The 18,762-nt window shown below is 39.2% G+C and overlaps 1 protein-coding gene and 1 long non-coding RNA gene across 2 annotated transcripts in view; both read right to left on the reverse strand.

Moving 5' to 3' along the window:
• Window positions 1–18,762, reverse strand: part of cpx (synaptic transmission protein complexin) — a 326,410-nt gene that overhangs the window by 184,356 nt on the left and 123,292 nt on the right. Inside the window, exon 2 of the mRNA XM_069121737.1 lies at window positions 14,574–14,666. Coding sequence (XP_068977838.1) covers window positions 14,574–14,628 — 55 coding nt within the window. The 5' untranslated portion in view covers window positions 14,629–14,666. The remainder of the gene's footprint in view (window positions 1–14,573; window positions 14,667–18,762) is intronic.
• Window positions 10,795–14,566, reverse strand: LOC138184072 (uncharacterized). Its single transcript, XR_011174231.1, has 3 exons — window positions 14,109–14,566; window positions 11,275–13,761; window positions 10,795–11,192 (listed from the first exon to the last, which is right to left on the reverse strand). It is a non-coding gene; the product is annotated as an uncharacterized LOC138184072 (long non-coding RNA).

Genomic DNA, 18,762 nt, shown 5'->3' on the forward strand with positions numbered 1-18,762 from the left:
ATACCTCTGTTAGGTAAAAACGTCCATCCCGTGACCGTGGCTACGTTTAGCGACCGGATATGTCACTTCGAGCCTACTGTCATAAATCTCGGGCAAACATAATCGGATTAAATTATAAACAACTACTACTAAGTTTTATTATTTAAGCACAGTTATAATAAAAAGTCTAGATAAAAGTATTGGGGATTTTCCCAAAAATTCCAAAGGAAAGGCCCCGATGTTCTTTCACTTCCGACATATATATTATATATACCTGTGAGCGATAATATATTTTTCGGCGACAAGCATAATTTTCACGATCATCTGTGAGTTATCGTACGAACCGAATGCAGTCGTCGCGTTGCATAACTTTTAACGTGGCTGGGGAACGACGAGAGGATCTTGCACAAAGCTGTAAAAGAAAGGAAAAGAGACGTAACTCTGCCGCGTGAAAAGCAAGAATTCGAGAAACGCGCGTTAAGCGTGTGCCGGAGAATTATACAAGAGGATTTTTACGAGAAAGCTGCGCTTTTATTCAGCGGCACGTAATTATTCGCGCGAAATACGCAAAACGGCCGCGGTTTTTCGTTCGCCGCCTCCACGGTGGCAACGGTTGGTTACTTATTTTTAGACCGTGCACCACCTTACAACGACCCTACATTTTATCCGTGCCACGTCTAAAGCACGATCGATATGTTCGTGCGCGTCCAGCCGCGAAAACTCGGCCTCGAAATACCAGGCCGGCCTAAAAAGCCGCCAGTCTCCGTGCACAACTTTGTCCTGCAAAGATGGATGATTCGCTGTTTGAAGAAGACGTCCTGTAAATTCACCGTGTTATCCAAAATCTGACCTCAACTGCCCAAGGCTTGATCCCATCGACCAACAGACGAATCAGTCGCTTGATCTTTCGACAAAGTCGTTAGCTAACTAAACGACGGGTGTATTATACTTATTGTCGGTGCAATTTTTCTCCAATTTCAGCGCATCGTGTGTTTTTTATCCAAAATATCAGAGAAAACTCGTCTCTATCGATAATTGATCAAATGAAATGGCCCTCCTTCGGTGAAGTTATATGGAAGTTTATAGCGTAAAACTTTACACACGAACTTCCGTGCTTTGCTTCAACTTCATTCAAATCCTAACATGAAAATACGTCGCAACTTAGATCCCATATCGTACTCTACCGATATGTTAGTGTACCTTTAAGTGTCTGCGCTCCTATTTAAAGTAGACAGATAAAAGCGCGTTTCGCTTCTCTTTTGCCCGAAATTTTGTCGGTTCGTTTCTTTGGAGTTGGACGCCGCGACACGCAACGTATCAGAAAGAATCTTCGAAATATTCGAGTTGACGTATCTCCATATGTTCCGTTTGATATATTTCATTTGAGAAGTAAAATTGCGTAAATAAATGTAATACGTACTAAATAAACGTAATTATTGTTCACGAATTACTACGCAATGACGTTCCATCTGATAGATCAGCATACAACAAATTCAAAAGGAGAAGCTCGCATTGAACAAACGGAGGAACGAATTAAGAAGTTGCGAGCGATAACAAGCGGCGTCTAATTGCCAAGCAAACGATCGGGCGGGCAAAGGCAACGTTCGTTTTGTCGCGACAGTCGTAATTGAACGCAAACTCGTCTAATTACCCAAAGAGAAACGAGAGTAAGAGAAAGAAACAAGGATCGGGGCGCTGTCCTATCGAAGCATCGTCGTGAATTCTTGGCGACGAAGAACCACGTAAATGGAGTATCCGCGTGATTAATTCAGAACTCTCGGAGAACGGCGTGCTGGCATAAAGCGGCCCAGACACAAAAGCACAGCTTTTGTTCTTATTTAACGCGGCACAATCTCGAGATAAGGGTCACGGGTGCACAATGCGCGACCCCAAGAATTATTTCACCCTGCCTCCAACTTCTCGTCGTCTCTTGCACGCTCTCGTAGTAGCAAGGTTCTCGCGCGAGAAAAATAACTCCTCGCCACGAATAGTCATGTTGGAGTCTAAGCTCGAGGAACAACGGATGTACCTGTTGGCGAGAATGTACACTGTCGTTCATGTACGTGTTTGGTCATTTTGTATTAAATATACGCGAATGTTAAAATATACAAATTAATGGCAAACTAGAAATCAGAAGCATCTTTCAGTATTTTCTTATATGATCAACGATAAGTGACAAAAGAATGTTCGTAAAATAAGAAGCGTGAAAAGAGGACATAATTTTACAAAGTGGATTTATATTTGCCCAAAGTAAATAAATAAATATTTATGATGTAACTATACTGTTACAGAGTAGATGACTCTTATGAATATGATGACAAAGTTTTAGTACAAGAGTTAATAATAAAAGTAAAATTCGTAGTGTACAGATCTTATCTGTATTTTTATTATCTTTCAAAAGAGATCAATCACAAGAACGTTAATCATTCTGTTACACTTAAAATCGTGAAATTGTAAAAGACAAGTTTATAATTCGTAATCTGCAACTTGTTTATTTACTAATATCCATTAGCTGGCAAATAATTGAGCAAACGAGACTAATAAGAATTAGATTAATAAGAAGAGGTGGAATACCTGTCTTATACTCCGCCCTATTCGTACAAACAAGTTTCTATCGTACCTAGTTTCCACACGAATAAGACTGGTTCCCGTGACTGTGTTTACTTTTTATGGAAACCGCACCTCGTTTAATTACTCGAATAAAAACCATATCGTCCCGAGCACCGAGGCCAATTCGAAAATTAGTTTCGAGAGGTTGGTCAATGCGTTTCGATGCGGCGCGTGACGCTGAGCGCGAACGATCCGCGGGCAAGTTATTAAATTAACCTGTGACGGGTGCGCAAAACGAGCCGGAATAATTAAACGTCACTCACTGGCATCGGTAAATCATCGAGCAAATATAAAACAAACGGAACCGAAGTGTTGGTTACGCGTACGCGAACCGACCACTGTTTAACCGCGATGCAACTGTCCATCTACCCTACGTATATACATACAGCGATATTTATGAACATAATCCCTTTCATGCTTCGTCGCTGATTTCTATCGTTTAAACTCTTGACGAGAGATTCGATGAATTTTTTCGCAGAAAGACACGCGAAGCTGCTTCGTCAAGTGATTTAAACGTTCAGACAGTTTCAATTCCGAAGTGCATAACGATACACAGACTGTAATTCGCTCAAATTTGAAAGTAAGATAAGTTGGACATGTTGAGATTTAGAAATACACAAAATGCACATTGTAACTATAAAAGGCAAAACTCTGAAAAATATTCAAAGTCTCAGTTATATTAATAGAAATATGAAATTACGCGAAGATTCGTAGTTCAATTGCACCGATCTGCTTAATTTTTTTCTCAAATTACTTTAGGATCAATTTGCCTCTTCGTAGAGAAACGCGGATAAACGAGATTTTACTGTAAAAAGAAGGCTTGATTCGGCCAGAAAATGTTTACAAGGAAGACAGGGGAAGGTATGTTGCTCTATCGGTGAATCGAGAAATTGGAAATGCGTTGGAGCGCGAGAACGAAGGTCGTATATCGACAATGGGATATCGATGCGCGACTAAGCGCGTGCCGACGATTCAGCCTGTTCATCGATATCACCGCGCGACAAACAATCGTCCCAATTAATTATGCGCCTCGTGATTTATTCGAGGGCCGGTCTAGTCATTTCAACGAGCCATCACGGCGCAGCTGTCTCCCTGGCGCTGACACGAATGCACTTTCGAAAACGATGTACGATACCCGCAGCCCGCGTGTCCACTCGCGTGTTCCGTTCAGCCGATTCCCTGACTAAAAAGTGGAAGCGACGAATCATACTGAACGTACAGCACATACTAAACGCGTGCAGCATCCTTCATTTGTTTCAGTTTATCCAATACGCTCATTCACGGTTTCTTAACAGAACACGTCATACGTTAGGATTTTATGGTTCGCTCGAGGACAGCAGGGAATAATTTGTATGAAGGACAAACGTATTTCTTTTATAGAAAATTTGCATATAAAACGAAACACCCAAAGATGAATTTTATTTACGATATCTGACGTGCTATTCAGTTTCTATCACTTTGTCTCGATACTTTTTTACATTCACGAGATTTCGAGGTTGGATTCGATCTGTGAAGGAAGAAATGCATTTCCATTTAAGGAAACAATGCACATTGCACGTGTATCATTAGACTTACAAGAAAAGAAGATAAAGATACGACAATTCTTTGTCAAATCTTTTTACGACAAATCTTTTATCTGTTTCTTCTTTTCGTATTATTTTTTAACTGCGCTAAAAATATGCTATGACTTGGAACGGTTGCGTTGGATCGCTTCACGTGGAAATCAAAATGTTCGCTATTCGTTCATTTTAAATTTCATCCTGTCCTCACTAAACTAAGCTATATCATATAAAGTGAGTCATTTCGCGAGCTTATCGTTCTGCGTTCGTAAAATATTTTCGAAGAGTATAGAAACACAGACACGAACCTAGTCTACAACCATGTATCGAGCTTATTGCACGAATTTGCGCTACATACAAAGCTTTCATTAATTAATGTACATCCTACAAGGTTCGCATCGATTTTCAATCTTCGTACAATCGCTCGAGCAATTAAAATTCAATTCACTGCGAGTCATTTCTATTCTCTTGTTCTTCATCGATCGCCGAAGAAGAACCGAGGGGCACGGAAGAGAACGACAACGTTGGAAAATAGTTTAGAATGGGGGCGGAATAAGTCGCGGAAAAGTTTGTTGGTCGGCTCGTAGTCTTTTGTTTTCTGGCCTTTGTTCGGTCGTAGGAAAACTCTGGGAAAAAAGTGGACTGGTCGCATCGTAAATAGAGTTCACGTGGGAGTTGGTTTAAATCGCACGACGATCATTCTACCGCGTTTCCCACGAAACACGCGGAACACGTTGGCCGACCAGCATCGCAGCTACGCTCTGGCTAGTTCCAACCGCAGCCTGGAGCCGCCATAGTTCAACTCCTGCCCATCGGCCCAGATGCGATCCCGGATACGGTGAGATAATTGATGCAACGACGTGCAGCCTGGCCAAGTGGAACGCGCGACAATCGGCTCGTTAATTAGTTTTCTTCTTGCTATCGAATCATTGGTGTCTTAAGATCGTCGCTCATCTTCCCTTAACATATCGGCTGACACGTGAATTTTATTTACTTTGCCTTTGGGACTGCAATAAATTGAAATATATTACATTATAATTAAATTGCTAATTTTTGTGGTAAAATTATATCTTCATGGAATGAACTGAAGAAATACGCTAATTTGTATATTTTATATATACAATTTTATATGAAGAATATGGGAAGAGAACGAGAAATGTCACAAGATAGCTTTATTAAGAAAATTCAGTGTTGATATTTTATTCTACTAGACAGTGAACGATGTTCCATGAATTTAACTGTGTAATGATTAACAAAATATTAATTATTTTCATCTGTGTTTTGTTGCAGCGTATAGTGGACGTTCCTTGTATTTGTATCAAGTATACCAAATCTTTAACTGTATGTTAAGGGAACATCTTGAATATCACAACGATAATGTCACGACGATAGATATTTTTGAAATATTCAAAGACACGAGGAAAAGTTATGTTTAAAAAGTAAGGATACAAGGTAATGAAACATGGAAAAGCGAAAATTAATACAACCGACGAAGAGATACTGTGAACAAACAGCAGAACGATTGGCATAAGAGGCCATAGAGAAGAGGAGTGGCAATATGCACATGAGCGGTATTTATGGTGGCTGGATACGAAGATAATTATCTCTAGTATTATAAATCACGCAAATGGTATGCAAATGCCAGTGAATTGTTTCGATTCAAAATGAATGTGCGCAACGGTCATCATTATCGATGGTTTATCGGTTGCGTTAATATTCTATTCCTGGTTATGGGCTGCCTACGTTTTCTAGGCTTATTTTACTCTCTCTGTTTGCTTTGTGACTTCGTCAACAACATCCAAATAACTGAAAACCGAAATAGCTTATAAACGGACGCTTTAGTCGTTCTATAATAACGGTATGTAAATTTTATTAAACCACATATACGAATTAAGCATAGATTAGTAATGGGATACAACACTTACTATGTTTTTATGAAATCATCAGACTATAATGTTAATACATTTGCTATTTAACCATTAACCGATCGTATTAACATCAAAAGTATTCCTATGAGTTTAGAAGGCTGTTCTTAATTTGTCTCATAATCAGATTTTTATTTGCATACGGAAGATTTAAGGATTTGCAGAGTATGCGAGGATATAAAAAATACTCAAAGCGAAGTAATTCTTACTTTCTTCAATAGGAGAAATAAATCTTTATGTAAGTTCTACTTCCTTATTCCTGTTAATAAAAATACGTTCTATTTATGACTCAAAGATTAAAGAACCTGAAGGTGAAGAGTCAAGCAACAGAATAATTCCACAATAAGATTTAGTGAATTACGAATGGCAATTTCATCATTGCATACATTCAAAAATCAATTTAATCGAGTTATAATATAGCATTATACGTAACTATCACAGTAATCGATAATGTAACATGAAATCGTTACAGTTTGATTCGTTTGTAATTTAGAAATTAAAATTCTGCTTGTCAAAAATAAACAAAGTATCCAGACACGTTCGAGCAGTAGTTTAGGTCGATAATATGTGCGCCTTCGTAGACACAAGTCGCGAGGTTTCTCAAGCATGGAATATACCGAAAGCATGGTTCAAGAGTAGGACGAGCGTAAAGGATTAAATAATATTTGCGTTCGTATATAGGAGAAAACCCAGCGGAAGTTAGGTCCGGCAACGAAGTCGCTAATAGCGCTCAAAGGATTTGCGAAGGGATTACGGTGAGCATCGTGGCGAAGTTTCTTCAATCCCAAACATAACAAACTTCTTTCGATGAGTCTCTCTATTCGCGCTGAAAATTCGAAAATTAGAGCGCTCGGCTATTTCGAAAGTTTTCTCGAAAGAGCAGCGTAAAGGTTGTTACTTATCTAACAGCATAACGTATAAACACCATTAAACTAGATTCGAGATATTCACAACCGTTGTACACTTAGCATTACAATATCAAACCAACGATTTTCAGCTTTCCATGCTGTCGTGTTGCTTGCCGTACAAGCAAAAATTAAAATGTATACGTTGCCACACGGTGGTCATAGGTGAGCCATATATCACGAAATTTTTCAGAACCAGTAAAGAAAGATAAATTTTCAACGATATGAACGATTTACGGTGGCCACAAAAAAGGTATTCGTGTATATCTTTATTATCCAATGAAACTTAACAAAAAAAAAAAGAAGAGTTCTATATTTCACTTCCATAGCACCAAATGTTTCTAATCGCCTGAAAATACTATAAATGCTACGAGATTTATTATAGTCAAGTCTAATTAACTAATGTATCAGTGCAATAATAAATACGGCGACGTATAAATATTTTTTACAACCACTGGAGAATATTTCGTAAAAATGAAACGTGACGATATAGCGCGAGTATATTTCAATGTATTGCAGCTCTCAGGACAAAATATACGAAATTCGCGTGCAGCGTTAAGAGTAGCTATTAATTGAATCGTGCAAGAGGGAAATCTTGATGCTCTTCGTGCCAATCTATTCTCTTCATAGCAATTCGACATAAATCGAGGTTAAAAGCCGATAGGTGTTCGCAGTTGGGAATATCAACGATTTCAAGTGGAATCGTTCCACGCAGATAAATCCGCCGCGAATGGGATTATTGCGCTCCTTCGAACCGCGAATCCGGTCGAATCTATGAAGACAACGAGTACCGTGAAATAGGGAGATTTCCCGAGGAAACGCCGAATTTTCTGGTGACAGATACCCTGCGCGTCCTAGAAAGTAACACGATCCACCATATTTCCAGTAAACTCATCGTTTCGCCTCATTTCACCCTCTGACATCTGTTTATCGTGCGAAGCCATTTTGACCCCAGCCCTGTGTGTTCCAAGATAGAAAATGCATCTCGAGGAATGCATAGAGAATTTGAGGGGAAGCTACATCACCTCTGAACGTCGAAGACCAAAGCCATTCGGTCGACTTCCAACAAGCAACCGCACAGCAGCGTAGGTCGCGGTCGATCGATCCACGGGATTTCAATTAACCGGCTGACCGAGGAAAAACCTGCAGCAGTTTGGATGCTCCGGAGCATAGGAGAAGGGGTGCAGGGAAAGGAGGCCAGCAGAGGAATTTATATATGAGCCGGTTAAAAGCTACATTAATCAATTCCACAAATTGGAAAGTATAGGAAAGTGATGATGTTACGAACACAGGTTTTTAATTTTATCTCGCGGTTTACCACTATTTATCATATGACATTTTACCATAATGTAACCTAGAATTTTACATTATGTATCACAATTTACCTCGGAATTTACTGTTATTATTCGTTCCATTTTCTATCATAATTTATCTTAGAATTCACCACTTTTATGTCTTCTTTATGCATTGAGTAAACTTTTGGAAAGTATTCGTTTCTAGAAAATTGAATATTAATTGTATTTAACGAAATTGAGAAATCAGTTTGAAGACTTTTATGTGCATATCGTACGTGTTCTATAAAACATTTTGAAATCTCATTGGCACTGTAATAAGGCACGACTGTCACTATTATATTGATGAAATCTGAAACCTTATAGAAGATTAATATTCGAACCTAATTGCGACGCACTGATGTTCGTCGTTATTGTTCACACTTTCCCTGATACTCAGTCTAATTCGTACACCCCTGTTCTTTCTGTCACCCTCTTTGCTTAATCTCTTTTCCCCTATCACCCCTTTTTCTTACACATCGTATAACAGCTTTTTATTCGACGCCCTTCTATCAATTTTTTCCCTCCTTATCCACTCGATGATCTTCTTCCTCGAAAAGATCCTTTATTCTAACGTTTCTTCTAACACTTTTTCCCTCCATTTGACTCTTCTATCATTTCTCCTCCTCTTCCTTCTTGGCTCACCCTATATATGTTCTCAGCCCAATGTCCTATCTTGCATTCAGGTCATCTCCAAACTAATTGCCATTCGATTCATCCACTCTTTGAAGCTTGGCGAAAGTTTCCCACCGCATTTCCCGTTAAACCCCGTCGCACCCCCGAACAAACCACCGGGGGTTTCCGGCACTTGGAACTTCCGTCTCTGTTCCTCTTCACTCCGCTTTGCTTTACACCGTGACGGACAAACTGTGATAATTGCTAGGGAAACGGTTAAGAACCGTGATTCATTCAGAGTGAACCTGTCAATGGTATCGAGATGAACTTTTTATATACTTTTGAAGAATTATTGCTATTTATCGAAATTGGAAAGTATTCTAAATATCGCTTTATCTCGAAAGAATTTTTAATGTCGAAAGGCATCGACGGTTCTTGTTATCGGATTTTATATCTCAAAGCATAAACTAACCGAGTCGAGAGCCAAGAGAGGTGAAAATAAAGAATATTCGTTTGGAGAATATATTTGTGTTGAGAAATGAACAAAGAAAAGGCAGTGAAAACGAAGAAAATTAAATTGCCGGGTTTATTTGAGATAGAAGATAAAAGAATATTCATTTGGACAATTTATTTGAGATGGAAAATGGTAATAAAAATTAAGAATATTCATTTGGCGGATTCATTCGAGATAAAGGATAAGAGAATGTTAATTTGGGGAATTTATTTCAACCGAAAAATAAAAGAAGAGGAAACGATGAAAATCGAGAATATTAGTTTGGGGAATTTATCGGAGATAAAAGATCGAAAAAAGTACGCGAAAGCCAGCAACATTAATTTCCAGAATTTAGTCGAGAAGAATCGAAAAGGATCCATTGGGATTCCGATCTGTAATCTGGGATTGCAAGAGGAACAATCTACGCGATTACCAGTCTCAGCTCTTGAAATTGGGTTTGTTTTCTGTACACTTCTACAAGAGACCACTATTACAAGAAAGATTTGCTGATGCGTTTTAACCGACCACGTAGAAGGATCGTACGAAAACGTTGAATCACCCGACTACGAGTTCGATATATCTACTTCTATGTATAATGGTGGACATTGGGAGAGCGGCTGAGTAAAAATAAGTGGAAGAAGTCGCGGTATCGAGATGGTAGGAGGTTGGAAAAGCCACGAGATGGGAAGAAGGATGGATTGATCGCGTCCAAGTGAGTTAAGCTTTACCCGAAGAAAGATTCGAGGTCGGGGCTGGTTCGTTTGACGAAGGTCCCCATTTTCCCATTACGGATTCCTCGTGATACGGTTCGTTCCCGTGGCGTTCGCGGAGGCTAAAACTTTCCCTTAATGACACAAGTTTTATTGCGGGCCATCGTTCAACCTGCCAGCAAGCCGACAAGCCAGCTGGCGACGCGTCGGCTCCCGGCCTACGCTCTGCTCCTCTTCAATTCCGGCTCTAACTAGCCAACTTGTAATTGTAACTCGAATAACAACGATCGAGTGTCCCGTTCGCAGAGCGACGTTTCCCCTGGCCACGCGAAATACGCGTGGTAAAATCCGCGGAAAATTAAACTGGCCCGCTGAAATACGGATTCAGCGTTCTTTCGCCGAAGAAGATCGAGATGGGTATTCTCTGTGCCAGGATCATCCTTTTGAGGAAGGAACTTTTATCGTCTGCTGCCAGGATGTAAAGGTCACGTGCGTGCTGATTCGACAAATACATTTAAAAAGAGATTGTTATATAGCCATATGAGTAACTGCGCAAGCGTGACGAGTCTGTCAAATTTATTACAATAACCGATTTCCTTTTTCAGTATCCATGATGATAATGATGATGATGATAAGTAACGCGCATATTAATTACTCATAATACGATATACATAACGTACACATTTTAATGAATGTTACGACTGGCAGCGTTTCTAGAAGAAATTGGAACGGCATGCAATCCCACTGGACACCTTGGCAACGTCCAGTAATAGCCATAATCAAAAGCGTCTGAACGTTTATGGTAACTGCCTCGAGCAATTATCATAATTGTAGAAGTCAAAGCTGATTTGCATTCGTTCCTTAATGTATGTATAAATTTAGCACGGTAGAACCTCGGTTATTCGAAACATCGGTTATCCCGGTAAATATCGTGGATATTAGTTCGTCTGTGAGACACAAGCTAGGATATTGCAACGTTTCCGGATCGTCGTTACAATCTCTGCTTTTTATTTTCTCCAGAAGCGTAAAGTTTAGTTCAAGTAACGTATTTCTTTTCAGTTTCACCTAACATTAACCTTTGATTAGTATCTACCTTTAATTCATCCGATTGTAAAGGATATATATATAGGCGAACGAAATTACTAACATTAAAAAAGATATGCAATTTAATAGCCCAGGAAGATTGGTAGAGCAAAAATGAGTGAAACATACGTATAATCGAAATTCTACAATTACTATTACGATTTTTATATTTTTATATATTTTCTTCTGTTGAAGAGAGTATACATCTTTCTAATACTTTCTACATACACGAACATCTTCCTCCAAATTTCTTCATTCAGTATGATCAGCAACTTCTTGAAAAATTTCATCGTAAAATGTGCCGTTCAATTTAATTTGTGAAAGGAGCTCGTATGACCTAGAAGGTAAGAGGGATTGAAGGAGAAGAGATTGGAACTATACGGGCGATTAATCGCAAACCGATGAAATTATTAGCTTTGAAATTTGATTTGCCGCTACCGATTATCATCAAGCTGGATAACAAAATTAGTCGCGAATGATATAATCGATCGACGTTGGAACGCTGCATAGGAATTTTCGAGAACTCGATGGCACTTGCAGATGTTTTAATCAAATGCATGTCTGCTCTGGTCGTTCGCTTTAATCTCGCGATTGCACGATTAACAGCGTGATATTTAGCCGCATCTGCTTCTGTCTTTCGAGATGAAGCACCGATGGAAAAGCATCGTGTTAGAGTCGTCAACTATGACCAACTTGACTTTAATGCAGTACATTATTCCGTATAATCGGAAACGTCGGGAGTCGAGCCACGTTTGTCGAGCTTATTAACGTCGCTGGCTCGCTTTGCTTCGCGGCCAAGCTTTTTATACACGTCGCTGACACAGTTACGTGAACAGCATTAAACCAGCGAAGCAACCGGGTAAAGATTCTATTTCGAGTATTATCAGTCGCTTGAGTACGCGTTAAGAAACGATTCTTTTAACTCGGATCGATGAAGTTAAAAATATTTATATACAAGGTGTCCTGTTAATCGCAGCGTAATAGGTAAGCAGGTGATTCGAAGTGAAAATATGAATCGGAAATATGCAATACAATCTTTCCGCGTTGCCCTTCGTTTTCGAAGAAATCGAATCGAATCTTTTCTTTGTTGACTGTATCGTGATTGATGGTGCGCGCCGTAAAGTATGGTTATTTGTGTCGGAAGAACATTTGAGCCGAGCTAAGTAATCGTCGAATCCGATTGCGAACAATTTCTATGCCATCTACGTTTGATAACAGATTATTACTCGACTCGTTTTTACCGGCCTGATAAATCGTCAAGTATATCGCGTACTTACATCGACGACTCGGTAGACACAGTTTTCTAAGAAGATATCATCTCTACTCGTCAAAAGGAAAGTTTGTTGAACTAACGTCAATATTCTCGTTTGTAATTATCAGAGTTCCGTAGCCTGTGCATATTAATTTATCTTAGCAGATGATTTTCTTCTTTAGAGTATTTTCTTTAGAATATATATCATACAATGTATGTAATGTACGTATATTCTGTAACGTATGTAAAAACTATATAATTGTTATATAGCACCTTTCGGTTAGCTTAAACAGAAGCTTACTATATTTTTTGATATTTTCTCTTGCTGGGCCTAAAGCAGGCGATATTTCCTCGTTCTTCCGTTATTACACCAAAGATCAATGATGTTTCATGACATGTAACGAGTTTCGTTATTCGGTGCAGAGTCGAAGATTGAATTTTAAGGTGTGGGAATTTAGGTGAATCAAATAACCCTACCGTACTATATATAGGAAACGAAGGCGTAAGCAAATCATTTTTTTTCCCATAGTCGCCGATCCACAGGGGGCGAACGGTGCTTCGTCATTTGCTCTAATGCTTTCTTCCTTCCTGCTTCGTGCGAGCGATCAATCTTAATTCGCGTGCTAAATTACCGACCGAAAGACTGATGTTCCCTTACCGAAGAAATATATTAAGACGCGGTGAAACGGTGCTTTTCGCGTGGCCGAGCGATGAAACGGCACTTTCCGATCTCACGTTTGCACCATTAATTCGTCACGATCGCGAAACCAAGTCAACCATCTCTTATTATTGCTGTTTTATATCGTTTGGAAAAGGAACGGTCTGTCGATCGGTAATACGAGTACGATGATCATCAGTACAAGGAACATACGATAGAACCCTCGTACGTGTTCATCTTTATCGCATTTATCATCCACCCCTCTTTGGAATGTACCCATAATTGCAAATTCCGTTCCCAATTTTTCCCATAAGTGGGTTATGAAAGTATTTCAACCTCCTATGAATATGTCAGGTTGTTCGGAAAATTCGAAGGGAATTTTAAGGAAGATTTAAGTAGAATCAGACTTTCTGTCATTTATAACTTCACGAGTCTTTTTTTTTTTGAAAAATATTTCGTCTTTTTTCGTTGCTTCAATGAAATAATTCCATTTCTTGTCTTCCATGCCTTTGACATAAGCTTTGCAAAGATTAGGATAAATAATACAAGACTACGGCATATTTGGTGAATGAGACAGACGGAGGAGAACTTATGCCAGCTACCATTCAAAATTTCTTTCGTGTACATACGACGTTGCCTCGCTGAAAAATAGAGACACGATTTCCCTTTATTTCTCTTCGGTGTTCACCCAAAAGCTGTAGGTATTTGTGCAAATATTTCGATATTTAATAGGAATTTCTAGTGAAAACCTCACGAACGTTTTCGAATTACGTGGTACTATGTGTGTTGCGTAAAACAGTTTGTTTCATAAATAATTGATAATATTTAACAATTGCCAGAATGATACTAGCCAACTTTGATGCATTTATTATCCATTCTAGTTTGGAATGTATTCATGAGTGCAAATTGTGTTGCCTACTCATCCCATATAGTTTATTAAAGTATTTAAATAAAATACTTTGCCTGGTAAATAATTAATAATAATTACCAATTAGTAAAATGTTATCTATCTTTCACGAGTCGCGTTATATTTTAAAAGACCTCTGCCCGAGATATTTCCAGGCTTGATTCAATGAAACAAGATGTCTTCTCGTTTCGCGGTCGATCGCTTCCGAATCAAGCGTTCTTCGTTAATTCGGTTTCTTGGTCGCGTGAAACGGAGATCAACGATTTCCGCGCGTGAATTAGTAAATTGCCTGTCAGTCAGGCCATTGTAATTGCATTCAGTCGTCTTACGTAGCAATTGCTCGTCTCAATTCCCCGATCTGCTTCCCCGTTTCTTTTATTCCGTAAAAAGCGTTGTGATGATTGAAGAGTTTCGTGTTATAGAAGCTACACGATTGGTAGTTAATTACTTGCCCCAGAAAATTATATATCAAGGAAATTCTAGAAGGCCAGAAGAAAACGAGGTAATTGTAGAAGAAAACGAATTTTCCAATGTATAAAAACTCACCTTTAACTGCGTTCAGCTTGTTGCCGACCATCTGCTTCGCCACGAAGGCTGCCATTTTGGTTCTTGTTGTTCAACACTCGGCAAAAACCAGATCTGCAACAAAAGATCTTTTTAGTACTGGAATTTGGATATGTAGGATCACTCGAAATTTTTATTCTTTTTCATTTCCTATTTTTTTTTCTTTTTTTTTTTTTAGGAGAGGATCCCTTATAGAGTTTTAAAACATTTTGCATCGAATCATAAGTTTGTTCGCCTTTTTAAAGAATTTAAAAATACACGCTTTTCAATTTTTTAATGAAAAATACAAATTTATGAAGAAGCGAGAGAAATCAGTTGGCAGTTGATTACACGTATGTATATAGAGTGTAGATCTTTACGCGTTTAAGAGAAATTAAAAAGAGTCCAAACGAGGAATTGCAATTCCGCCAGGCAAGCAACAAAGGTGTAACAATAACGAAAAATATTCAAAGTGAGATACTTGTTATAGGATTTAATAAGCGAAATAAATTTGTATGTATCCAAGTTTCATTTCTTTATTTATATTGCTGAAAGTATGAAATTCGCTTAAAAATCTGCAGTGTAATTACACAGAAAGATATTACGTGAAAGTAAAAAGAATAGCGAAAGTGAGAATAACACTATATGTGATATTTTAAGAAGACACCAACTTATTAGTTTCAACTTATTACTTTCAACTTCAAGCAGACGACTTATATTGCTCAACCTAATATTTTCCATCGAAGAGAAAAATATCGGAGAAACGTGAGGACAAAAATTTGTTGCACTAACGTCTCTTTTAAAATACAGCAGAGATAATAGTCCGGGGTGGCGCTTATATATATATATGGTGAAATCTCTTTGGCCAAAGGGATAACCATTTCGGGTAATAACATTATATGGTTTCAGCTCGTAAATCCTTTTTATGACGTCATGGGAAGTAATACCGCCGTTCGATTCGATTTGAAGTTCTGGCAAGTGGCCGCGTAATATAACGGCGAAGGGACGATTTTTTCGAAGAAATGGCACACCCGCCGCGTGCGTCCGCGACAATTTGCTACGGTTTGTTAAAGAGAACGAGCCGATAGTCAAGGAATCGGCTTTTCGATAAAACGATTCTACCACACATGCGAATAAAACGTCGCAAAATATCCTGAGTCGAACGAGAGCGAGAGATGCCGCCCATTTGCCCATAGGAAGCTGCTTTTATCGCCTGGAACCAAGAAAGAAACGACACCGCGATCCGCGAATAATTTCCAACCGGTAGCTTGGAAATAAGAAAGCAATGGGATTTCTCTCGTTCCTTCGGGCGTCCGATACAGGTATGGAAATAAATGTCGCGGAACAAGTACGGATCTCCTCTTCGCGTTGGTCACAACAACGCTATCTTTTGTTCGTCCGCTATGTAGGAGAAATTTATAAAAACTCGTGTAAATAGCGAGATAAAGCTGTAAGTACGTGGTGTTATTGATTTTTACGATTTATTGAGAAAACTTGCAGCCATTTGACAATTATATTCCGCTACATTAAATCATCTGTTTAAACACGAATTTACTGCAAGACACGTACGCTCTCCAATGACTTGTAGATGTCCGTGTGTTTTCAAGCGTTCCGATTTTACCTTCGATCGTTTTCCGTAATGTACCATAATGTTTTGACGATAAATAGGCAAGTTACACGAGGAAATATATTAACAGCAATTATTTGAAGTACATTTCGAAAGTTGGACTTATCGCTGAGTTATTTTCATCTTCGTATTGAGTCGCAGGTTGTAATTTCTGCCCATCGTTCAACTGAAATACGAGTCGTTCGATTGGTAATGCAAGCGTTTTTACGCAAAGCGAGACGATCATTCGACTAATAGTCGTCGAGGGGCAACCTTTGCTTGAAATATCTCCCCGTGTTCGGTCGTTTTCTCTCCCTTCGGACTTCCTTTCATTTGCTCTTCTCCGTCGTCCGCCGACCTTCTCTAGTCTCTTTCGGTACGAAAATGAAATACGCATCTCGTGGGACGGCCACGTCGATGTCGAATGTCGATGTCGAATGTCGACGTCGACGTCGATGTCGATGTCGATGTCGATATCAATGTCGAGACGTCGACGTCCTCGGTCCGGTCACGATAAAAAGTATTTTAATCTCGCGACGTCGACAATTTGGCAAGAAAGCGGCACGAATTCGCGAATGCTAAGATGAAGAGCAACACTCGATACAAACGAGCTATCACGACAAATCGTGATTATTCTAAATAAATAATAGTTGCGAAGGAAGATTGCTCACCACCCGTGCAACAATATCGTAAATTAAGGAACATGTATTTTTATTATTTAATTTGTACTTTACAATTTGTCCATTTCCTGGACATTTGGTAAATTTTTCTAACTTAATTGCTAATTAACATGAGGATGGCTACCCCTAGCGGGATACCATCTTCGAGTTTGACTATTTTATTTTCTTAGTGAGGTCAGTGGGGTGTTTTCTTTTTAAAAGGAACATAACCGCGGAAGAGAACATGACTAATGCACGAATTACGTACCTAAACGCGCGTGTGTGTCAATTTTTATGGTACTCTGAATACTTGAAGAATCACTATAATGCGTACGTATTTCTCCGTACATTATTGAAACGCGCGCGACAAGACTCGCTCGTGTGCATCGTATCTAAGCGCACAACAGTAACGAGATGTTGCTTATCGGCGTGAAAACTGCCATGTCAGCGCGTTGAATAATTTAACTGAAAGCTCTAGGTCACCGGGCCGGTATCTTGTGCACTTTCGGTTGACCTTGCACGCAGCGCCGAGACGAAACCTCTAGCGTGAAGGAACAACGATCGTGTGTAGATCTGCGTTAAAAATTCGATTTCTTTATAGACGTATGGACTACACGAACGTATAGATTCTGACAGATTGATGAGGCTTTTAGATGTTCAACGTGTTAAATAAATTACTCGGCTGATTGTCAGTTATGAATAACATATGATAGCGACAAATATAAGGAAGAAACGAGGACACACGCTATGAAGAAAACATAGAAACAACGAAGAATAAACGTAGGCATAGGAACTGAGCTAAATATTTGGACTGTCAACGTGTTAGGGAACGAAATAAGAATGGCGTGTTTCTATGTCAAACGTAAGAACTAAAAGAATTTCGAGATTAATCGTAAAAAGGGAGAGAAATTACACCATGTCGTCGTCGTCGGAGGTAACTACATACTGTAACGATCACTTTAGTCGAACGAGATGATGAGAAGAAGATATTAGAGGAGTTCCCATATGGAACACGAGAGTCAAAAGAATTTCGAGATTACAATCGTTCGAAAGAAAGTACGCTTTTATCCAAAGTAACAATTAGGATGTCCCAGCAATTGCTTGGTTGCTTTAGTTTCTTCTTTCTTCTTAGTTCTTAACTAAACGCGTTCGAACTATATTCTTGGAAACGAGGCTTGAAATGGAAAAATTGTACTTTACGCTTTTGACTTATTTTCACATGTGGAATAATCTCCTGTTGATTGTTTACTCATCTGTAATTAACGTAGTCTGTAATTAGCTAACTTTAAGTATACCTGAATTTTCCAAATTTTCCATCTTTTCGAAGATGAAGTGTCACATGACAAAATTCTATATCTTCGATTCGTTTTCTCACGCAAAACCAGCCTGTCGCCGAATGGACCACAGTTCGCCGGGACATTTTGTACGAATAACTATAACGATCATGTAGTCGGCCGAGATAACAAGAGGAGGATATTAGCGCCAAGTCTATTGAATTAACGTTAACAGAAATCACAGCAAGCGATAACGAGCGAGTTGTAATTAAATCAGGCGTTCCATAGGTTGTTCGCGTTACATCGTTGCGCGATTATCGCATACAGACGTCACGAGTGCAACAGGAATTCTATTCCCTTAGCGAGGGAAATGCGTTAATGTCTCCGGTCTGGCGCCAAGGAAATAGAATTGTTAGACGAATCACGGCTGTCGCGTTTCGCTACAAATCGTACGGCAAGCCTTCTATTTACAGCATTCACGAAATATTCGCCAGCTCGTTCATGCGAATTGCCGCGACACGAACAAACATCTCGTAAGCAAACCCTCTCCGAAAGAAACTCCATTTCTCATACGACATTAAAGAAATTCCTCTTCTGTATTTCTACGAGGGAAACTCGGCTTAGTCGTTTGTGTTCCGACGCCGGATCCATCG

Source organism: Bombus flavifrons, chromosome 10, assembly GCF_040668555.2.
Source record: "Bombus flavifrons isolate JBK064 chromosome 10, iyBomFlav1_principal, whole genome shotgun sequence".
NCBI classification, from domain to species: Eukaryota; Metazoa; Arthropoda; class Insecta; order Hymenoptera; family Apidae; genus Bombus; species Bombus flavifrons.